The sequence below is a fragment of the Accipiter gentilis genome, chromosome 14 (genome assembly GCF_929443795.1).
Source record: "Accipiter gentilis chromosome 14, bAccGen1.1, whole genome shotgun sequence".
NCBI classification, from domain to species: domain Eukaryota; kingdom Metazoa; phylum Chordata; class Aves; order Accipitriformes; family Accipitridae; genus Astur; species Astur gentilis.
In genome coordinates, this window is record NC_064893.1 from 15,463,861 (window position 1) to 15,487,888 (window position 24,028).

A 24,028-nucleotide genomic window follows, 5' to 3' on the forward strand; every position below is an offset into this window, starting at 1 on the left:
CACAGCCCACGGGCTGCAGCGAGCCGCTTCTCCTGGCAGAGGGCGCTGCCTCCGCCCGCACGCCCACTCCTCTCGGCGTCCCGCACCCGCCCTGCGCCGTGAGGCGGGCCGGCGCGGGCGCTGGCGTAGGCAGAAGCTGGAGGGGGGAAGAACAGGAAATGGGCCTGGCTTCTCCCCGCTCTGAGCATGCGCAGGAGAGGCGGGCAGGGGCGGCGCTGCGCGGCGCCTCGTAACGGCCGCCGAGCGGCGGAGGTGCTGTGGGGGATGAGGAGGTGGAGGGCAGCGCGCCTGCGCGCCTAGTGGCTGCCGCCTCCGCAGCCCGGGTGGGACCGGATCCTTCTCCTCCTCCTCCTTCTTCTTCTCCCCCCCCCCCCCCCCCCCCCCGCTTCCCTTGGCTGGCCCCTCGCCCCCGGCCGCCTGCGGTCGGGACGCTGAGGCAGAAGAGGAAAAAGCGGCGGTCGGAGGTTTGTGCGGGGAGGGATGGCGGCGGCGGCGGTTGTCCTGCGCTCGCCTCCCGCCGTAGCGGCCGCCGTCGTCTGGCGCGGCCGTCGGGCCGTTTCCCGTCTCTTCGCCGCCGCCGCCGGCCTGCGGGGCCGCAGCGGGGGTAGGCCGCCGTTTCGCCGCGAGGGGGGGCCTCGGCCCCGGCGGTGGGGGCGCTCCCGCGGCGGGGAGGCCCGCGTGGGGCTCTGCCGCAGCCTGCCGCTCCCCAACCCCCCCCCCCCCGGCCTGGGCGCGGCTCCCGCCCGCCCCCTCCGCGACCTGCGGCCGCTCCCGCCCGGCAGCTGCGGCTCTGGTCCCGCTGGACGCCGGCGGAGACCCGCGGCGGAGGCACCCAGAGGAAGAAGGCGAGGTGGCGGCCGCGGCGGAGCTCGGGAGGAGGAGAGAGGAGAGGAGATCGGGAGGCGCGGCGGCGGGCTGTCAGCTGTGCGGCCGGTGGGGCCGTCCCTGAGCCCCCGAGCGCGCCGGTACTGGCGGAGCAGGAAGGCGCCCCCTTCCCTAGGGCTGGCGGGCGGGGAGGGGGGGGGCTTGCTAGGGAAGCAGGAAAGGAATTAAAGCAATGGAGGGACGGGACGGCGCGCCCGGCTGTCAGGAAGAGGAAAAAAATGTGTTCCCACTCTCTGGTAACGTGTGGCTGTGTACCGCGAGCGGGAGGGGACTGTAAACTCGGGCCGGTCGTGGGGTGGGCAGTAGGGCTTCCGGCGTTCAGTGCTCCTCTTCAGCTTAGCAGGTTGGGACGCTTGCAACTCCCGTGGTTTTCTTTAGAGACGCTTGAAAGCACAGACACGATGAAGTCGTCTAGGACAACAGCACGGTAGTGGCATTGGCGTTCCGTGTAACGTCTAGTTCTGTGCGTATACGTACTACTACTACCTACAGCGACCGGGGGTGGGCTTCAGTGTTTGCGTGGATTTGAAGAGTCAGATTTCTTAGCGAACTCTTGCAGACTAAGTATATGCATAGTATAGCTTTGAAGTTAGCCATTTGTGTGCCTAGGATTTTTCCAGTATTTATGACTGTTTCTGTTATGAGTGGGATAGATACCTGCTGCTTTTGAAATAACTTTAATTATGATTTAGAAATGGATTTGCATTGTAGTTAGCATAGGCATTTTTAGAGGATTCCTTGCAAAGCCACAGCTTGCCTTTTTACATTTCTTTGTGATTATAGTGGGCCTGAAAGGCTGTGTGCTGTTGTGAGCTCACCTAGGGCTGTATTTACATGAATTTTGTTGAGGTGATGTATTTAGAAGATCATTGAAATACATGATCAAATTAGTTCAGTTTCCCATAAATGTACCAGGAGAAATAAGTGATTTTTTAATATTTAATATACTTGGATATGTAAATCGTGGTCTCGTGATCTGGGTGTAGGTGTCACACCTCTTCCCTAATTATTTTTGTGTGTGGAGTAAAAGGGTCCTGTTATACTCAGTGCTGTGTAACTAGCATCTTGCAGGAACAGACCAAAGCAGAAGAAAGGATGTTGCTGCTTATTTAGTATTTTTGGCGGTGGTTGTTGGGTTGGGTTTTTTTCTTCCGAGGCAGGCTTTTTAGTTTTGGTCATGTGATTATGAAATGGACCAGAATTGTTGCAAACCCTAAAATTTGTCTTCCGTAATCTAGTGGTTGTTGCATTTTGAAAACAAATTTTATATGCATGAATAAGATAACCATTATAAGACTCTTAACCTTTCAGGAACTAACTTATGGTTAGTTAAGCTGCACTAATTATTAATCTGATTTCTTAATGTAGAAATGCTTGCATTTATAGTTGAACATCATCATATCTCATAGTGAATTTTTAAGGGAGTGGTGTATACATGTGAACTGAAATTTAAGCTCTTAAATAAAACAGACTAGCTTCACTAACATACCAGATTTCAGAGAAAAAAGCCACTTTTCCATACATGCATGATATATGGCTGGATCTTGCTGGAGACATCCATGGCTCACTCCCTCCCCTCACCCCCCCCCCCCCCCCCCTTAATTTTCCAAAACGGGTCAAGTCTTTCCACAAAACAGAAATGCCCTTGGGGATGGAAACTACCTGTGTTCAGCGTAGAAGGCCAGTTGCCAAGTTGTTGGTTTATCTTGTGCTAGTTTTATTTCTGAGCAGGTATTTCCTTTAGTGTATAACTTCCTTCAGGAGCAGAAAAACAGGAAAGAAACTGGTAATGAGGAGCGTGTTGTGACCAAACATGTTGTTAGCATGGAGTCTGACACTTCTAGTCTCTAGCTTCTGCATAGTTTCAGAAAGCTCACCTACCTCAGAGTTCTAACTCGCCTTCTAAGCATACTATATATGGAAAATAGTAGTAGTTTCCAAGTGAATAGTAATTCTCAAAATGATAACAGTGTAGGAATAAATTGGTCCTGTTTTTTTGTGTAATTTCATGTTGTTGCCTTATTAGAATCTCCTGGATGTGCTTGGGTTTCTGGACTGCAGTGCTATCAAAGACACCTTTGATGGCTTTAGAAGAGAGGGAAACTTCCAAGTCTGGAACTGCTTCATGAATTACCTATTTATTTTTCGTTGCCAAGGATGCAAATTTCATACATTACTCAAGAATCTAGAGCTTCCAACTCCTGTTTCTTCTTTCCTATCTTTGAGATCTGTTGGCTAGGTGTATTGATTTACATAATTGATTTTAATCGTTTTTAGTGCTTGTATTCCCCCTTGCTATTAGTTGGCATAATCGTTTTGAAACATGTTGGTTTGTAACTTGGCATATCCTTAATAGTAACTAAGTATTAAAAGTGCCCGAGCTTGGTACTTTCATTGCTAGCTGGGAGGATTGCTATCTATACACACATGAATTCTTGTATAGTTTGGTTTATAGTTGTTCAGTTCTTAATTCTGACATTTTATTATGTTAAAAATAGTGGATGACTCACTACTTCAGACATGTTTTTGCTTGTGATTTGTATGAAGCTACCATTGCATGGAAATAGGAATTTGATTATAAGTGCACAGAAGTAGTATTTAAAGCTTTTTTTATTAGTTAAAACTAGATTAAGTAAACTAAATGTCCAGGGAAATAAGTTTTGGTGGTTTTTTTCTTTTTTCTTTCAAACATACAGGTTTATTGAAGTGTGAATTGTAGTTAGTGAAGTTAAAATTCAAGAGATATTTAGATGCCTAAAGATGCAGATAGGAACCTGTGACTCTTTCATAGATTTTGTTTCCCAGAATTCTGTTGGAAGTTAGGCATTTAATCTAGCAGACTTCTTAATGGGATTTTTCAGAAGAACTTATTTCTTCTCCTAGTATCAAAATATCTAAAAAAGCAAAAAAAAAAAAGCATGTCTATATATCTGTTTTGCCTTTCTTATAATTTGGAAAAAATCAAGCAAATTTTGTTTTGAATTAGTCCAGTTGAAGAGTATTATATGTATATATCTTACACCTTTCCCTACTAATTAAATTGAGAATAGTCAATATACTTATTCCATGTTATATATTGAAGTATAGTGTTAATAATTCCATGTATGTAGTGCAGTTTGTATCTCTGTTTATTGATCTTTGCCTGACCTCAGAAGATAAACAGATTCAAGGAAGGCAATTAATAGCCTGTACCATAACTCATTAACATTTGATGACTAATTTTTTGAATGGTCTTATTCAGATTTGATGTTAAAATCACCTTGTCAAAATTACTTAAGCTGAAAGGAATAATAAGTACTTAAAACCAAACCCTCTTACCAACCTGTTACTTAATGCTGCTCTCCAGCTTGATAGGGAGTTACTTTGGATCACCCAGTAGTAATTTGGTTTAGTTTGCAATCCAGTACTGCTGTGGCCTTCCAGCAGCTATACCAGTCCTGTTTTAGACAGCTGACTTCCCAGAAGTTACCCAGAACAAAATGGTCGTTTCAGTGACATTGTTGAAGGGGAGAGTCTTATTCATAGAACTTGCATTCAAGGATTATTTTTATTCTGTCAGTATTTCAGCTCAGGATATTAAGCTAACTTCAGCCATAGATCTTTTCATCCGTAAGGAAATGTTCATCGCTGTGTAGTTAGGAGAACTACAGGAGACTTGTACATCTGTAAACATCTTTTCAAGTTCATAGATTTTCAGTTAGCTGAGATCTAAGAGCTGTATGCCAACCAAGCACAGTGCAGTGAGAGAGGTTAGGTTCGGACTGGGGAGGACTGAGCCTCTTACAGTTTTCCTTTGGCAAGTATGTGGCTTTGGATAAGCTGATTGTTACTTTGGTGCCTCAGTTTTTCAGCCTTTAAAGCGAGGAGAATATCTCCTTCAAAATTGTCTTGAACTCTTCAGAGATGTGCAAGAGAGGCAGGTAGTATTGGAGGACTTTCCAGGCACAAAATGATGTTCCTACACCACTTACCTAATGTGTTGAACAGATTCGCTTCTCTTGGGGAAGTGACAGTATAAATGATGGTAATTTTGGACCAGAAATTCAGAGATCCTTGATATATCTGTTGTTCTCCTGCGGAGTATTTAGTATGGTTCCATTACAAGGGAATGGGATGTGACTCCTGACTTTGTGACAAATACAAAATTTTGTTCTTTAGCAAATTGTTATCACTGGCAGCAAAACACAGTATGGATGTGGAAAACGGGAATCATGTACGTAGCATGGTCTTACCGTGTGTGCCTCTCTGGAGCGCATCATGGAAATGAGATGGTTTCAGATCAGCTGTAAACCAACGACTCCAGCTTTGTAAATTTACAGTTCAAAGGTGGTTCACATCACATAAATGTTCTGCAACAAGACTCCTGTCATCTCCTCAATCTTTTCTGCTACCAAAGGTCATACTCAAATGTTCCAGCTATTTATAGTAATTAATTTCACAGTTTCAACTTGTCTTCTGTCGAACAGGTCTGCTTTTTCAGTTACCGACTGTCAGCCGCATGCTGCCAAAAATGTCTTTGATCTTACTAGCAGGTACATATCAATTTCTCCATGGCATCCTTGACTGGTTCTGTTACGTAATGTCTAAAACAGTGCATGTTAGTTTTACTCTTTTTTTCCTGTTTCTGAAGATTTATATTCTTTAGAGTTACACCAGAATAGGAAGTTATGATATCAATGACTTCTTTTGCTAAAGCTTAGTACTACTGATGCTCTGCCTGAACAGAGCTTAATCCACTGGCTTGTATTGTTCTTGAAACTTTACTCCTAAGCCAGGAAAAACAATGCTGTAGAGAGACCTGGGATACCAGTAAGGCCACGAACTATTTATTTCTGTGGGCCTAACACACTTAGGAAGTCTGTATGTCTCTGTAGCCATTTAAAGTTCAGTGCAAAATCTGCCAATGGATTAGGTTGCATGTTAAGCTGTTATCAGATAACCAGGATAGTGGTCAGTGATGCAGAGATAGGATGCATACTAATTTGGTGAAAAGAAGCTGTGACTTGAAGCAGAAGGTCATTGCTTTAGAAGAGCAATATCCTTCTATGTCCTTGATACACTTGTTGTTCAGCCGCTTCAGTGGTTAACTGCACCTGAAACTTGAAGGTCTGAAGTCAAGACTTCTGCTATAACAACAGATATTAGCATGTAGTAGGCTGTCCTTCTTTCTCCTCCAAATATTAACACCTTTTCTGTTTTTCTTAATTAACTGGCTTCACCTGAAGTAACAGTGAACATTGGGTTTGACTATTTTGACTGTTTTCCAGTTAAACAACTGGTGAAAACTAAAAGCTTGAAATTCCTGTTTGTGTATATTCACTGAAAAGGATCAGTGACACTAAATTAGTAGTAATTAAAGTGGCATTAATTAAGCATATCTGTTTCAAGTGAGTGAATGTTAAAAGACAGCTGTCTTTGAATTGTATTACAGGCAGGGCTCTGAAATAGCAGATCTTTGATATGGCTGGAAGGTATTTCTACAGCCTTCATCTTACACTAATTGTGTATTTTTGTATGGAATTTAAAGTATGTCATTTCAAGTAAGGTATTTCTGCATTCACTGTTCATAATGAACTATAATGATACTGATGTCTTAGACATTAGACAAACAAGTCCCTGGTTATTCCTCAATTTTTGGAATGCGAAAGAACGGTGCAAGGTTAAATAAACCTGGAAGTATTTGATAGGTGTGGTACTCTAGTGTCCTTTATGATGATGATTTTGTTGTCACAACTATCCCATTCTTAATTAGGTTTCTGTGTCCACGTGGAAGATAGATAAAACCTGACTCCGTTTTTAAGAGGAGGAGAAATGTCCAAACAGGAAAACAGACTTTGGTAGCCTGTGGCCATTGCTTTATAACCACTCCCAAGAGTTTTAACCCCTGCCATTCCAGCATCCCTTTGCTCCTATTATCTCCTTATTTTTCTTTTCTCTGGTCTGCAGCAGTCATGCTTACCTGGCTGACTCAGAAGGAAAAAAATAGAATGTGAAATGTTAATAGGTGAAGCCCTTCTGCACAGAGAAGATGAATTAAATAAGCATTGGCAATATAGGTTGTTAGGTCTTTTTAATCCTTAGGTCCGGTTCTGCTTTTTCTCTAGTAGAATGCCAAAGGTGAAGTAAACAGGTTGATGATGATGTTGAGAGTTTAGTTGGAGAATGATGGAGTGTTGAAGAAACTGCATTTACATTTTGAGTGGCCTGGTATTGATAAGCTTTAAGTAGACAAAAACACAGAAGCTGAAAAAGTAGCTGTTTAATATGGAAATGAGAAAAATGTGGATATCTTATCAGTGGTTGAAGGAAATGCACAGGTGTACTCGGTGGGAAAACTGGGTAATTTTTGGAAGAGGAATAAAGTCTTACTGAACCTCGTTTTAACTCTTCAGCCTTAGAAGCTGTGTTGACGAAATAAATTATCTTAATTCATCAGTCTACGTCTTGATGAGACTTAATGTACAAACTCTTCTGCTTTTCCTTTCTCTTTGATACTTCTGTTGTAGAGAAAAAAAAATTAAACAAGAGTTTTAGTGCAAGTAGTTAAGTTCTAATTTAGAAAGAAGTTTGTTAGACAATTACTTTTAAGGGGTAACTATGAAAGGTTTTTGAAAAAGTGCTAATGCGTAAATTAATTTTATTTTCCTGCTTTCAGTCACTCAAGTGCAGCCACTGATCACGAGATGTTACCACGAAATCTACCTCAGACTTCGCTTTTGTTCATTCATTTGCTGCATCATAGATCTCAACAGGAGCTCTGCAGGCACTCTTGAAAGTCTCTAAAGAGATTGTGGCAAGTCAAAGTGTGATGACCTAATAGGAGGTCAAAGTCTGAAACACTGATTCAGCAGTCCAAGATAACACTGCCTTTTTTTTATCAGTATCACTTCTGAAGGCTACAGACCTCCTGCGTTTCTTCCCTGGTTACTTAAGAAGCATTCAACTGACGTTTCTCTGGTGAAAAGATCTTGACTTTTCTCTCTGGTCCTGGAAATATTAATGGAATACAGTCATGTCTACCCAGGACGAGAGGCAGATAAATACAGAGTACGCTGTATCCTTGCTGGAGCAGTTAAAATTCTTTTATGAACAGCAGTTGCTAACTGACATAGTGTTGATTGTTGAGGGCACTGAATTTCCCTGCCATAAGATGGTTCTTGCAACATGCAGCTCATATTTCAGGTAAGTATTCAAACTAGGATCTGTTAATTCTAGCAAATCTGTGATACCTGTTTTTGAGTGTAATATTACTTAATTGATTAATAATTAATGTGTGGCAGAGAGTTTTAAAGATCAGTGAAGTAAGTAAAAAACCTGAATATCATTACTTGCCAACACCAAAAGAGTAAAATAAATTTTCTATCATCTTGTGACTTACTCTGGATAGGTAGTCGTTTTTACAGTAAGTGAAAAAAACCCAAACCAAACCCCACCACACTTGTGATGGTTTGTTTTCTTTAGGGAGTTAATCCAGTCTGAATAATTAGTAGATTTCTTATTCTTCATACTTAATCTTTAAATATTTAATCTTCTTTTATTTCCCAAGGTAGGGTAACAAGGGATTACTGAGATTTGGCTATGGGAGTTCCATTGTCATGTTTATTAGCTGTAGTTTCTTAGCAGAGGTAGGGATTGCTGTGCAAGTTCATGGCTTTTCTGAATCATCAGGTTTTCTCTGCTCAGCAAAGCAGCCAGAAACTCTTTTCTTGCCTGAGAGCCTTGCTGCAATGCAACAGGGTTTTTTGTGGGTGTGTGTTTTTGTTCACCCCCTGTCCCCAAGATGCTGTTGCAGTTTTTAATTCAGTAGCTCCTGCTTCCCAGGTGTCCTGTTTTTTGTCTTTTGAAAAGTTTTTATTAATAAGGTATGTCGAGTGCTACTACTTTTTGCAGATACCTTCATGGTAAGTCCTAGAAGATGAAGTACTATTAATTTTCTTTAGTGATTAATCATTTTTTGTTGGTAACACAGTATAATTAATCTGCCTGTCTGGAAGGAATTTTGAAGCTTGAAACCAGTCTTGGTGACATCCATGCATGTTTCACCTTCCTGATGCATTGTGGAGGGATTATAACTTTTCTTTCCTGTTTAATCAAGGGAAGGTTTGCAAATTCTGTTTTCTTGTTGAGATGGGCTCACTATACAGAACACGTCTAAAACATTTTCTGTATTTTGTCTGCTTTCTTGTATAGAACTATTCGAGGATTAATTTATTACTTCCACTGAATTTTTTGTTGCTCCTGGTTTTGTATTAATTTTTTCATCTCAGATGAGTCTGTTACAATTTTTAGCAACAAGTATTGTGTGATCACTAGATAATGATTATTGCTGTTGGCCTTGTGCAGATGACATAGTTCCAACAGTCTGTAAAATAACAGCCACTGGAAATGTAGCCAGATTTAATGTGGGTGGCTAATGATAAAGTTGGAAAGCTGTCACGAGTCCATGCAGTGTGCTGCATTAGAATATGCAGTCAGATCTCTTATTCATATGTGTTTGTTTATTATTTATGGAATGAGGTTTTGGCACTGGTTAAAAGAAGTATCAAGCTTGTGGTTTTGTCGTGTTCTGTTTTTCTTCTCTACTTTGGTTTAGAAAAAGATGCTCAGCTTCCTAAATTTAGCTTTATTATGAAAAATTGATAGTCCTGAAGGAGGCTGTGGGGAGAGAGGGAAGAACAGAAAAGCATCTCTTAGTGTGATCCAGCCATTGTGTATGATTGCAGCCAGCTTACCTTCCATCTTTGTGCTCGAAGGCTGTGCTGCGACAGCCCAGTTCCAGTGCAGGCTGCTCAGCAGTGTGTAAGCATGCACTAGAGCCAGATTCTCTAACGGCTACCTCTTCTTCTCTATGAAGAGGAGTCTTTGCTGGCACTTGTACTGTCTTTGCTTACCTTTAAAAAGCTGCATGCTTCCATGCTCACTTGACTAGTCAGTGACCCCTCCTAAAATGCCAGTTGCCCTGAGTAAGGAGCTTGGAAGACTGAGAGATGGGGATGGGGCAGGAGGGAATGGTGGTGGGGCACTGTCTTTGTGTCAGACGCTGCTTGGAATGGTTTTGCCTAGGGAGTGTATCTCCATGTCGCCTTCACCTCTGCAGCTGGAGGCAGGACTGTAGGGTGCACCCACTGTCCCTTCTAACTTCTCTCATATGTGGCTTCCTAAAAAGCCCCAAATAAATATAAAGAGCCTTGAGCTGAATTTTCAATACAACCATAAATACCAAACCTGAATGAATATAAAGCTTTTAAAATCAAGTGTCCCCCATTTTAAGAAAAATGACAAATACCTGGTTTACAGTACTAGAATCCAGTTAGTTCTTAACTGTGTTGCAATGAAAAAAAAAAAACAAAAACAAAACAGAATGGGCAATAGGTATATAAAGCATTATGGAAACAATAGCTTTTTTTAAATTGCTTTCTGCTTTTTTCAGGAAGATGTCATGGAAATACTTGCACACACAACCCCCCCCCCCTTTTTTTTTCCCCAGAGCAATCTGATAGTTTTTTGTGTCATTCATTTTTGTCTACAAACTTGCAAGTTTACTGTGTATTATTATGAATGGTATACAAGAAATACTTTGTAGAGTGCCAGTCTTTGCTCCATTTTCCCAGCTAACTTTCTCCTCCTCGCAGAGGAGCAGGCTTTTTGATATGACTTAGCTCACTCCATTGCATAAATCTGTTTCTTTTGTTTTAGAAGCTAAAATCTAGCTGCATGTGTTTCAACAGTATTTTCTGGAGGCTGTTTCTTCCCTCTTATTATCACCTAACATAGAAGTTTTAAATTTCATCACTAAAACTAAATAATCATCAGAGTACTCTGCTGATTAACACAAAAGCATTTGCATAAATATAAAATATTTCTACAGAAGGCAGTGATGGTACTTCTTGAATGTTCCGTACAAATGCTCTATCTTAAATACTAGATGGTAGCCTAAGGTAAATACTAAACACCTGTAAACAGGCAACCTAAAAGACTGCTCATCTTTTGGAGTGTAATCACTGAAGACTTGAAGGTGACTATTTAAGATTACTGTACTTACTGTTGATCCTTGTCTTGATATGTATATTCCTCCTCAGAGCCATGTTCATGAGCGGGCTAAGTGAAAGTAAACAAACACATGTACACCTGAGGAATGTGGATGCAGCCACTTTACAAATTATCATAACTTACGCATACACGGGTAACTTGGCAATAAGCGACAGCACAGTAGAACAGCTTTATGAAACTGCCTGCTTCTTACAGGTAGGAATGTTTTATTTTGAGTATGAAATTACTGCTTCTAACCTCTGAACCATTTTTTTCTTTATCCTGTTAAATAGTCTTCTGTTTAGTCATTTCAAAATACTCCTGTTCAGTTTGCTCAGTACAGACAGCAGTTGCTTGCCAGATACGTTTCATGTACCCTTCCGTCCTTGCTTTATGGTCCCTGCGGAGGGTGGAAGTAAAACAGTGCACCTCTAACACTTAGCAAATGAGTTTCTCCAGCAGACATAATTATGTGATGTACTTGATCTGCATGAAGCAGTTGAGGAAGTCACTGCTGTAGTTCTGTGCGTATATAGTATTCCAGGCCTAAACTGTGTTGTTCAACAGTAAATGCAGGTATTTTTACCTGCTGCTGGTACATGAAGAAATAGATGGTATGCAGTAATATTTAGCATGTGTCTTCTTTGCATTACAGGTAGATGATGTGTTACAGCGGTGTAGAGAATACTTAATCAAAAAAATTAATGCAGAAAATTGTGTGCGTCTGTTAAGTTTTGCTGATCTCTTCAGCTGTGAAGAGTTAAAACAGAGTGCTAAAAGAATGGTGGAGCACAAGTTCACAGCTGTGTACCACCAGGAGGCTTTCATGCAACTGTCACACGATCTACTGATAGATATTTTAAGCAGTGACAATTTAAATGTGGAAAAGGAGGAGACAGTTCGTGAAGCTGCCATGTTATGGCTGGAGTACAACACAGAGTCACGATCGCAGTATCTGTCCTCTGTTCTTAGCCAAATCCGAATCGATGCACTTTCAGAAGTAACGCAGAGAGCCTGGTTTCAAGGCTTACCACCTAATGATAAGTCGGTGGTGGTGCAAGGACTGTACAAATCAATGCCCAAGTTTTTCAAGCCCAGACTTGGTATGACGAAAGAGGAGATGATGATATTCATTGAAGCTGCTGCTGAAAACCCTGGTAGTCTTTATTCTTCTGTCTGCTATAGCCCCCAGGCAGAAAAAGTTTACAAACTCTGCAACCCTCCTGCTGACTTGCATAAGGTTGGGATGCTTGTTACTCCTGATAATGACATCTATATAGCAGGTGGACAAGTTCCTCTGAAAAACACGAAAACCAATCACAGTAAAAGCAGCAAACTCCAGGCTGCCTTCAGAACTGTGAATTGCTTTTACTGGTTTGATGCACAGCAAAACACTTGGTTTCCAAAGACACCGATGCTCTTTGTTCGTATAAAGCCATCCCTGGTCTGCTGTGAAGGCTACATCTATGCAATTGGAGGAGACAGCGTTGGTGGAGAACTCAACAGGAGAACTGTGGAGAGATATGATACTGAGAAAGACGAGTGGACCATGGTAAGCCCGTTGCCTTGCGCATGGCAGTGGAGCACAGCAGTAGCAGTTCACAACTGCATTTACGTAATGGCACACAACTTGATGTACTGTTATTTTCCCAGGTCAGATGCTTGGGTAGAAATGGCTATGCGACAAACAAGTAGATGTTTTGCTTCAGCTGCTGCTTTTGGTGATAAAATATTCTATATTGGAGGACTGCATATTGCCAGCAATTCTGGTATAAGGCTCCCAAGCAGTACTGTAGATGGGTCTTCCGTAACAGTGGAAATCTATGACGTGAATAAAAATGAATGGAGAATGGCAGCCAATATCCCTGCCAAGCGGTATTCTGACCCATGCGTTAGAGCTGTTGTCATCTCTAATTCTTTATGTGTCTTTATACGAGAAACCCACATGAATGAGAGGGCGAAGTATGCCACCTATCAATATGACCTGGAACTCGATCGCTGGTTTTTAAGGCAGCATATATCAGAACGTGTGCTGTGGGACTTGGGGAAAGACTTCCGCTGCACGGTAGGAAAGCTGTATCCGTCTTGCCTTGAAGAGTCCCCATGGAAACCTCCAACGTATCTCTTCTCACCAGATGGAGCTGATGAATTTGAGCTGGATGGGGAGATGGTTACTTTACCACCTGTATAGCTCCTGAATTAGACTGCACAACTGATTTTGTGCTCAGTTATCTTGAAATAAATGATTGTGAAAGAACAGGTCTGGAAACAGAAGTGTCAAACCTGTCTTTCATGAGTTGTATTTTTATGCCCTACCTAATACTTGCCGCCATTCAGTATGAATCAGTGAAATGAGCAGATAAGCTTCCATAATCTGAAATACTATTATCTGATAATTGAGAAATGTAGATGTATATCATGAGCTTAAGCATCTGACTTGTCTAAAGAATTAATTTCTAGTTCTATGAAGTCTCAGTTCAGGAAAATTAGCTTCAGAAAAAAGTAGTTACTGTTTCTAGGATGATGTCACAACTCTCTTGAAAATATCTTCCAGTTATATTTGAATTACTCCTGGATATTCTACTTAAGTGCTAGTTATATAATTGTCAGTGTGGCCTAATCAAAAGACTGTGCTGCACTTACTTAATACTAACATCCATGTTGGTATAGTAATGCCATTAAAAGAAAAAGAAACAAATCCCATGGATCTACCTGTGGTAGGAAGGGTAGATCTTCCATTGTATGGTAACATGCAGGGCAAAATGACTGCAGGTTCAGTCACATGTATTATTAGGTGCATGTATTCTATTTTCACTAACTTATACCTGTCTATTTAGAATACAGGTCTTCCAAGCAGCTGGTAGTTTACCAGGTGTGGACTTAAGTTGCTGGGCTTGCAATAGGAATTGTCAGCCCTCATAGTGCGGGTCTATGTGGAGCTTTAATCAGTAAATGTCTCCACGGTCTGTATTACAGTAATGTTGGCTCATGTATATTACTTCCTGCTGCTGATGTATTTTTCCATTGTAAAACAAAGTTCTAGTGTGGATTAACCAGGTCTTTATTTTCTGTTAATTTAATAACAAGCATTACTGTAGTGTGATTGTGTATAGATACCCCTTAGCTATCAGGTTTTTTACTTTGGGGGGTGGGGGGAGAAGCAAACTGTTCAGGAATATCCTGTGCTGTGTGCAGGAGAGCAGATGACTAGTGCTGCTCTAGCATTAATCCCAGGAACCACTAGCAGTAGCGGGGCACCACCAACCTAACATGAACACAGGTGCTTCATGACAAACCTTACTAGCATGTTCAGCTGCATCATGTTCTGGCACTGTATTTTGAATGACATTAATTTATTAAAAAAGACTGAATCCAGCTGAGTTTGAGTGTGCTTTCTGGTTGAAGTCAACACAGCTATACCACCCTCCCACTGCAGGCACACTTCTAGCAAGTAGTTTGTTGATGGCAACTGGAAATAGTTAAGCTGTGAAAAGCCTGGAGACGAGTACATTAGTTGACTGTGCTTACTGGTCAGTGAAAGCTGGAAATCAGGTATTCAGGTCAAACTGAGGATTATATAGAACTTGGATCCCCCACTATGATTTTTGTAAATTAGCACTTGTCCAGTCACAGGACAAATTCTGCTCTACTGCGAGTGAAGAACCATAGCCATTAAGGAGGTAATAAGGAATCTTTTCTATATGCTCAGAAGATGGGAAACGTATGTTCAGTCTTTAATAGCAAGAGCAAATTTATTTACTCTATTGTCCAGACTGCCCCGGCTTTCCCTTCATTTTCTTTCTTACTCTAGCAAATACAACTACAGCTTTCACCAAAGATGACAGCTATATAGTTTTGTGGCTAGGTGGCAAGTAGTTTTACAAAGTTTTGTCATGTACAATTATTAAAGGTTTTGACTGGAAAAGGGACTTCAGCCAACAGACCTGCCTTATATAAAAATCTTCCTAATACTTTGGCATTTTGTACCATGTATGGATTTATGGGACCCAGAATAATGATGGCTCTAACAGAAGGAGGCAAGCTACTGATTTTTTTTAAATGAAGGTGACAAAACCTGTTTGCCTTTACAATTACATCAATTTTATTTTTTTTTAACACCTGAATTGCTTAGATAAGAGGGGAGAAGTGACTCGGGATCCTGCTAGTAGGTCTGTTTGTCTTGCTTTCGTGTATCAGGTAGGACAGCCAGTTGCAAGCTCATTCAAGAGAGTATAGATTAAAAGAAAAAGTGATACTACTTTATATGGTGATTTGGAGAATCACATACCTCGGGCATAACTCCAGCCTGAACAGAGTACTCAGTTCTGGGGGGGTCATTCTCTCTTCGGCCTGCTGTATCAGGCTACATTAGGCTTTAGGACAAGCCTGTGTTCTTCCAGGGTAGATGATATATAGCTAGGGAAGGAACACAGTGGGCTTGCTCTGTTACTGAGAACTTCCAACTTAAGTTTAAAATCTTATGCATAGTTTCTTAACAGAGGAAGAAGGGGGTGGGGGTAAATTTGACTAGGAAGTAGGTCACTAAATGGCAGTGGCTGTGAGTCATGTTGCCTCACAGAACCTGGAAGAACCATCCTTGATTTTTTTCCATTTAGGAACATCTTTTAAAATACAGTCTACGTGACTTCCTGCTAGTCTGCATTTTTTTTAATATATTATTTTTATATTTTTTCTAGATATTATCTGCATATTTTTGTACTTTGTATGGCCTAAGATGATGTAGTACCTTATTTAAAATTAATTTACTATTAATAATACAGTACATAAGACTAGTGGTGTTGAACAGTTCTCTAGTGACTCTGCTAAAGACATACTTAACTATTAGTTCACTTATTTATACAACTAGTGGCTGCAGTCAGTATTCAACCCCAGAAAAAAAACACAGCTCGCAAATGCTATTCTCAAGTCTAAATTCTTTCCTTGCATAATTTGAGGAGGAAACTCGGCAGGCAAAGCATTGTCATGTGCCTGGAAATGGTCACTAGTGGTCAAATTAAAGAAAGACTGCTGTAGGAACAAAGACAACAGCTGAAAAAAAAGCAGTTCTCATTTCATAAATGGAGCAAATACAATTAAAGCCTTCACAGAGTTCTAAACTAGTATCTCACTACAAAGCTTCAACCTAATACTAGCCTATTCAACCTGTACTTGGCTTTGAAGTACATTTACATACAAGTTTCAATGAATCAACTTTGTATGTCCTCAAGCTTCACTGTATTTGCAAAAAGTTGGCTTCTTTTCTGGTAGAAAACTACTTGAAGTTAGTTCTACATAGTTTCAGTTGCCCCTACCTGAAGTAATAAAAAGAAGCAATCTGGCCTTTGCTAATTTTTAATGCATCCATTTATTTTTACAGTTGTTTAAATATATACTTAATGGCAGGTTTAATTTTTGTTCTAAGGGGACTAGTCAGATCTAGGGCAGTGAACTGTGTCAAGCTTTGCAGAGAAGAGAATCAGATGGATAGTTAATTTCAGGGGAAAATTTGCTAAAATTATGAAGATTTTTTTTTTTTTTTAAGATTTAAAGCACTGCCTGGTTTAAAACACTACATTTCACAACATTTCTAGTTTCACTCCTCAATGCTTCTGTTATGATGCACTAGCACCTGCCCCATTGCAGTGCAGACCTGCACACCACTGAACATATTAGCAGGCTAGTGGTTTTCCTGCTCTGTTTCCGATTTATGGCTACCTTCAAATTGTTTTCTCCTTTTCGATCTGGATTCCTACACAAAAGCAGCTTTAATTTAGGCAGACTCCGAATTAGGCTTGCCCTTCCACTTGATGCTTAACATTAGCCAGACAAAAGTCTGTTTAGTTCCACTCCAGAATTCCTTAAAGTATCTCCCTCCTACAACATTTACCATGAGTACAATGCAGCCAGGCAGAGTTCTTACTCAGAGAGCTTATAACCTGTAGGAGGAGTACTAGCAGACTGAGTAAAATGCAGTGATCACTCATGACACCAGGAGGTAGTCAATATGAAATCTGTACATCTTCATATACCTCCCAAGTTCTGGTATGGAAGGGGTTGGTGAACAGCCTGAACCAGGAGGTAAGAGCAAGACCTGGGTCAGTACTGAGTTACAGAAACTTTGAGATGGAAGAAAGGAATAACGGAGAAGATGGAACAAGCATGAAGGTGAAAGAGAGTGATAAAAGTACGTCTGTGTGTGCTTTTCTCCCCTCCTGCTCTAGAACACATAGCTCTTTTGTGGCTTGGTCTAACTTAAACCAGCTAGCTTTGTTTCAGCGAAGAAAGGGGTTCAAGCATTGTATGTACACCATTATTGAAGTATGATTGGTCACCTGAGGCATTTCATGACTTCATCTCTTAAAATAGTAAACTGTACTGAATACATACATGCACTCTGCTGCATTAATATGACCTAACAGCCAGTAAACAGGGCAATAACAGGTACTAAAAAAGTAGTGATATAACATAGACCTTACAGTCCATTCAGATTATGTGCTAAACATATGGCTAAATCTTGATGCTGAGATTTTATTTAGAAAGTGCAAGAGTTATGGCTAGTTAATTGAACACAATTTTTTTCTTCTCTTCCATAAAAACAAGAAACAATTTCCACAATTTAATAGCAGACATACTCTTCAGCCAGGTCTTTGTCACAGCATTACACATGTCAAAATACATATACACACAATTCATTAAGAGCAGCAAAGGTCAGTAATCACAGGTCATATTAGGCAATACATTAAGCTCAGCATTATTTTTTTGCCACTTTCTGGTATGCCTGAACTTTTAAATTCTCCACTCTGTTCCTGTGTGCATTTCATAAGGTCTCTGAATTCAGAGGTGAGAGACCAGTTGAGTTGGCTTCTTCAGTATTTTCCATCTGTTTCATATAATATGCAAGTGATGTTATTCCCCATATTGTTTTTCAGACAACAAAATACCTCTGTATCTGCCTTCACTTTAGATAACTGTTCTTCATTCAGTCTAAACATTCTTATTTGATTTTCTTTATGCTCACCTGATCTAGAAAGCAGCACTACTTTCTTGGTGATCTAGATTAAGACAAGAAGATTTTATAGAATGTTCTCTGCTACTATTGAGGCAAATAGTAATTATGCTTTTATCAATATTAGTAAATTCAGGCAGGGAAGTAACAACTTTCTGTCAGTTGATTTTGGAATAGTATTACACGAGGAGCAATCTATGATTAGGCAACTTTGAGCCTATATAGACTCAAGAAGACAGCTAGACTTCCAAGTTCCATCACAACTGAGATTAAGCCACCTGTGTACAGACAGTATGCACATATGATGTCAATTTACAGGAAATACAGTAATCTGAGTAAGGCTCACTATTTAACTGACAGAAGTGACCCATCTCCATATTTTTTTTTTTATGAATCCAAACACTGCTTCTGATGTTTGATAAAGAATAGGGTCAAGACCTGAAACATCACAGAATTAAAGCTCTGTGCCTGCTTTTTTAATTCAGTTTCTCCTCTACTATAGTATTAAAGACTCAAAACACCATGAAGCAACTTGTCATACCTCTTTAATCATAGTACAATAATGTAGTGTTGCTGCCTTTAATGAGTACTTTGCATTTTGCCCTTTTTAATGAAAACTAAATACCTGCAAGAAAGTAAAATTACACTGCATAAACAACATGATGTAAATTTATCTTTCAGCATCTTTGCACAACTACTTGCAGATGGTCGGAAAAATTTTAAAAAGTTTTAGAGAATTGCAACTGTTTTCTAGACATAAGCTTCATGTAATTCACATCTGAATGTTATTCAAGGCAGTTAGTTTCTTCCTACTAGAAAGAGCAGTTCACCAAATCATTCTCAGCTAGGTACAGTGACAGTTACAGTAGAAGTTTTCAAGTTTTAAAATAGCTCACTATGGCAGAGAACTGGATGTGCAGCAATTAATTTACTCAGCATCCTGATTTTGACTAGATGTCACAATCCACATGAACTATGCATTATTTTGAAGGTATATCTACATCAAAATTTTACAGTCACACTTAAAAGTTCTTACTGATACAAGGTCTGTGAGCTACTGAAGACTTTAATCAATTCACAATGAGCAGTACCCAATAGGGAATAAAGTCACACTAGAGGACCCTCTTGTCCTAAATTTGCAAAAAGCAGCATCCACAATCAGTTTAAATGGAAGACAAATTTCAAAAAGACTGCCAGTGTATTGCAAGTAGCTACCAATATCAAACCCAGACACTGCAAACGTCTTCTGATGGGATTAATTTCTTAAAATAATACAGCTTTTTGAGCAGACAGAACTTTAAACAGGCTGGATGTATTTATTTTTCAAGCAGCACAAGAAAAATCAAATACATTACTTGCATGTTCAATTATCAAGCAACAGTTTCTATGTTTAAAAACCTGCATTCATGCCTTCACTTTTACAGTTAAATACTGTCACATTAGTTTCTCTGCTTAGTAATAATTTCTACGGAAGTCAGAACCTTGTTTAGGCAAAATACTAGATTTACTTACAAAGGTGCTTAAAACAGATGTACAAGGTTAAACAAGTGCAATGTACTAGGACACTGATCTAAAAAATGATAATTACATTGCGATATTTGAGGAAACTGGTGTCAGATATGCACAGGAATTGAGGTTATGACACAAAAATGATTGATGAAAAATGCTGAACATTTTAGCCAAATGAAATATTAGGTCAATGATACTTAGTCTTGTGGGGTTTTGGGGACTTATATGCTCAATAGGCAGTTCCTCAAATGCTGGCACATACAAAAAGCAGAGGTCGATGTCTTTGATGCCAGAAAGTTGAGAGGTGTGCTGTTGTATTACCTGTAAGTCAGTTCATGCTGCACATTGACAGCCAGACATACCTCTGCAACATACGTCACAACAGAGCTGTAACAATAGCTTCACAGTTGACTCAGAGACATTATCACCAATTCATTTAGGACTCTGTTTCTTGCAGTGCAGGAATGGATGTCAGAGTCTTTGAAATAGAATTCAACTGCCTAAATCTTTCTGAATAAGTAATAATGCTTGCACTGGAAATTTTAAAACAGAGGGGAGGAAAATAACTTGCATTTGCATTGGATTTAACTAAAGAGGTTACAACCATTAAATTAAGAAGAGGACTACATGAGCTTAGATGAACCACAGTGGCTGCATGCCTTCCTACAGCCCAAAATTAAGTTTAAGCAAATGTCAAAGAGCAAACATACCTGTTAATGAAAACAAGTATTATGAAGATCACTTCATCTCCACCCACTGCATGAGTCTTAATCACTGTATGAGTTTAAATCACAGTCCAACCTGCTAGCAGGATGTCAGGTCTTAAAAAGATTGAAAATGAATACAAGTTTCTTATTCTATCATTTGTAAAGTAAGAAAAATACTCTTAATCAGGTTGTATGTTTGGCCCAACCACAGAGACAGCTGGGACAGTGGGAAAGACTGCAGAGAAAGATCTGTCTGGTTTTCTTGCCAATTAAAGAAATACTGTGAAGTATCGTAACAGAGTCCCTGTACAAAGCAGCAAGCAGCTGTGCATCAGCTTAGCACGGCAGAGGACACCTCATCCTGCCTTTCCCCAGATCAATCTACCAAAAAAAAAAAAAAAAAAAATCAGCTTTCTAATATTCCTGGGCCAGCGAAGGAGCCTGTGGGAGTAAGGGGAATGCAGAGAGCTAACAAATCAGCTATACAAATTAGGCGCATAGAATTCTACAGAAGAAACTCAGGTGAGAAGGTGACAAAGACAAGGATATTGAAAAGGGATCCTTGAAGGTCCTGTTTCTATATCTTGTACATGCAAATACCAACCACTTGCCTGGCTCCTAGAACTAACCATCATGAGCTCCTACACCTAAATGTACCTAGTGTGCCTTAAGGTGCTGAAGTTAGTTTTATAGGTGCTTAAATCCTTTATGCATGTTTATTCAGTCTTCACTAGAACATGAAGCCTGACCACTTAAATCCCAGACAGCAGATAATATGTTAGCCATTTCACAAAAGCAAGTGATTATTTTTGGTTATTTTCTTACCTGTGTGCTGAATCAGAAAGCTCTAGACTCATCATGAATAAATGCAGCCAGAGCTTTCACCAGAGCTTTTTCTGCGTATCAAGTACTAATCTTTGAAAAGATATAAATGTCTATTACAGAGTTGTGGAATAAAACAGAAAAGAGCATCAAAAGTGTTAGGAGATACACAAACGCACACAGAGACCAGAACAACAGCTGCAGTTGTATAGATACATTTTACTTGTATGTCAGCAGCAGTAGATTAGTAGAGCTTTACAGGCTTTTTTGCCCTTCTCAAATGAAACTACTCAAACTAGCTGTATACTGTCAGGTTTTCCATGACCATTCTATCTAGTTTGTCCTAGAAAAAATTAATGAAGGCTTTTAAACCAGATCCTCTGTTTTCAAATTGTTGTTTGAGGCAATAAAACTGAAAACTAAGTTGTTGGACAGTAACTGCATGATACAACTGTGGCTTTTCTATTAAGCTTTTCAAATGCACCTAAAGAAATTAGAACTTAATTTCTTAAAACAAAGTACATTCAAGCCTTCTTGTTTACTTCTTGTACAGCTGCTGTATTTTATTTGAGGAGTAGAAGAAATAACCATGACTTGAAATCTTGGCCCCAGAAAAGAACAAGGCAAAATGCTGACAGATACTGATGAGGCAATAAACTAAGAGCCTTTTACTACAGAAAGTTGGAATGTTTGCTAACGTAATGTAGAAAATGTTAACAGCTATCATGTGGGGATGTTAGAAGGCATATAGAGGCACACAGGTTGCAAGAAACAGGAAATAATCTCTCTCAGAATCAGGAAATGTAGGAAGTAGAATACACTTGCAAACAGAAGACACTGTGTACATGTTACATACAAAATACAGCATTATGCCTCATCTTTTCATATAAACTATTATATTTCTTCACACAAGCATACAAACTGAGCCGTTTTAGTTACTCTCTCAAGTTCTAGTGTTACTTTCCTTATGAAAAAAGTAGTTATCCAAACAGAACATTCCCTGAGTCAACACAGAAAATCAATATAGCCGATTTTCTTTTGGAAGCGTTTTCATAACTTTACTGGCAAAAAAAGCCACCCAAAAACCTGCATGCAGAGTTTGCTACTGTGCTACTTTTAGGTGGTTTTAGTACTTTGTATGTATATGCATGTAACTACATTGGTGGTGTAATTACATCCTAATAGAGCAAGACCTCACAAATCTGTCTGTGATCCAACCCCAGTTTGGGACAATTGTTTTGTAATACTTTTTCTGAAGAGAGATCTCCAACTGGAATCCCATTCACTTCCCAGGGTAAAAACACAGCCAAAACATATGCAGAGTTATGAAGGCCTACTGCATAACATGAAGAAAACACTAATTTTGCAACTGTCACACAGATTTGGGGACACAAAGAGAGCAAAAGACAGATTAATGTGAGCAACTGTACATGGCTACAGAGGAGAAAGGGAGAAAAACCCTTAAGTCATCCACAGTCTTACTCTGCACCCTGCTGATTTTAGTTTGCAGGTGAAAGTGAGACAGTTCCACCTGGCTTGAACCCTTTAAGGGTGTCCACCATATACTTTTTGCAGAGATGTTTGCAAATCCAACCTGAAAGAGGAATCAGTATTTATACTCTGCTTATTTCTAACAAGAATTCACAAACATTTGGCTATTTGGATTGAAAAATATAACTACTTTACATAAATATTTTCAACATCCAAGAAAATGTACAAATCTAAAGTCAAACACATTTGACTTACAACAAGCCCTGTTTGCTAATGTCTTTATAAAGGCTCAGTTTTAAGGAAAAGTAGTCATTTTAAATACAACAATTATACTGAAAATGCCAACCCATTGTATGGAGACACTCACCATTCTTCTACACTTCTAGTGAAACTTAATGGTAACATCCCACATCTGCTTGCAAACAACATATACCTTGCTTTGGTCCTTGGTAATTAATCTCCACTCCTATGTTTTGGAGTGGTCTTTTTACAGCTCAGAGAAAGCATTGCAACTGAAATATTCAGCAGCATTGTGCAAAACCATCGTTTAGTCCCCAAGGCTTTGGGTTGACTGCGTAAAAGTGGAAAACCACGACGACATAGCTGATTTCGCACTTGTGAAGGCTCCTCCAACTGATTGACCTGCATTATAAAATAAAAGAAAGAAGGACAACAGTGTAGTGTTATCATTACTAAGCTACTACAAAGAAATATTAAAAAAAAAAAAAATTATTGCACAATCAAGTTCTCCAATTTGGGATTTAACATCCAAGTCCAGAGTCTGTGTCAGAAAATAGTCAAAGAACTTGAACATAGTAGGTCAGCAGAAATGGCCTATGTTGTCCTTTGCCCTAGAAGGCTTGCTAGACTTAGGGCTGAAAGGCGCTCCTTGCCAACATGTACAACAGCAAAAAGAGTAGAAAGACTCTAATGGAATAAAAGAGGAAGCTAAACAATTTTTGGCCAAGCTACTGCAGAACAACTATCAGATTCTTCAATGGGTGAACTCACATTATCTCACACTGCAAGATGACAGCATGATGTTGCCCCTGTTCAAGTGCAACAAGTGCTTTTCCAGAAAATTACAGACTATTGCAAAACCTACAGAAACTGACACAAAGTCTTCCTCTGATTTCAGCCAGTTCTGAATAGTTTCAGTCAAAGTGATATAAAAATGGGAATAGCTCAATGCAGAAGGTGGTGTTGTGGTCTCAGCATTTCCAGATTACATGAAAGCTTTTACCTGAACATCTCTCTTCCCACATTCATCTCCAGCCCACACTGGAAAAGTGAATTTACACTACTTTCTTTGTCTAGCTGCTTCTCTTTCCACTATTACACAATATACAGGGCTCAATCAGCAGCTTCACCCCTCAAAATGTTGCTCTGTTTTGTATGTATGTTATAAAGTATACTTCGATTAAAACAAAATATAACTGAGATTGTCATGGTTTAACCCCAGCCAGCAACTAAGCACCACACAGTCTCTCTCTCACTCACTCCCCCCCCCCCACCCAGTGGGATAGGGGAGAAAATCAGGAAAAGTAGTAAAACTTGTGGGTTGCGATAAGAACGGTTT

The 24,028-nt window shown here is 39.9% G+C and overlaps 2 protein-coding genes across 6 annotated transcripts in view; one reads left to right on the forward strand and one right to left on the reverse strand.

Moving 5' to 3' along the window:
- The first annotated feature begins 242 nt into the window (after positions 1–242).
- Positions 243–14,289, forward strand: KBTBD2 (kelch repeat and BTB domain containing 2). Of its 5 annotated transcripts, none has more exons than XM_049816541.1 (4): positions 243–464; positions 7,541–8,067; positions 10,965–11,130; positions 11,570–14,289. In XM_049816541.1, the coding sequence occupies exons 2-4, from the start codon at positions 7,898–7,900 to the stop codon at positions 13,103–13,105; spliced, it is 1,872 nt and encodes a 623-aa protein (XP_049672498.1). In that variant the 5' UTR covers positions 243–464; positions 7,541–7,897; the 3' UTR covers positions 13,106–14,289. The 5 variants fall into 5 exon arrangements, with proteins under 5 accessions (XP_049672498.1, XP_049672499.1, XP_049672497.1 ...); XM_049816542.1 differs by lacking the exon at positions 243–464 and adding an exon at positions 723–965; XM_049816540.1 differs by lacking the exon at positions 243–464 and adding an exon at positions 1,154–5,417.
- A 3,355-nt stretch (positions 14,290–17,644) lies between these two features.
- The window catches only part of AVL9 (AVL9 cell migration associated), a 45,046-nt gene continuing 38,662 nt past the window's right edge, over positions 17,645–24,028 (reverse strand). Inside the window, exon 16 of the mRNA XM_049816587.1 lies at positions 17,645–23,091. Coding sequence (XP_049672544.1) covers positions 22,997–23,091 — 95 coding nt within the window. The 3' untranslated portion in view covers positions 17,645–22,996. The remainder of the gene's footprint in view (positions 23,092–24,028) is intronic.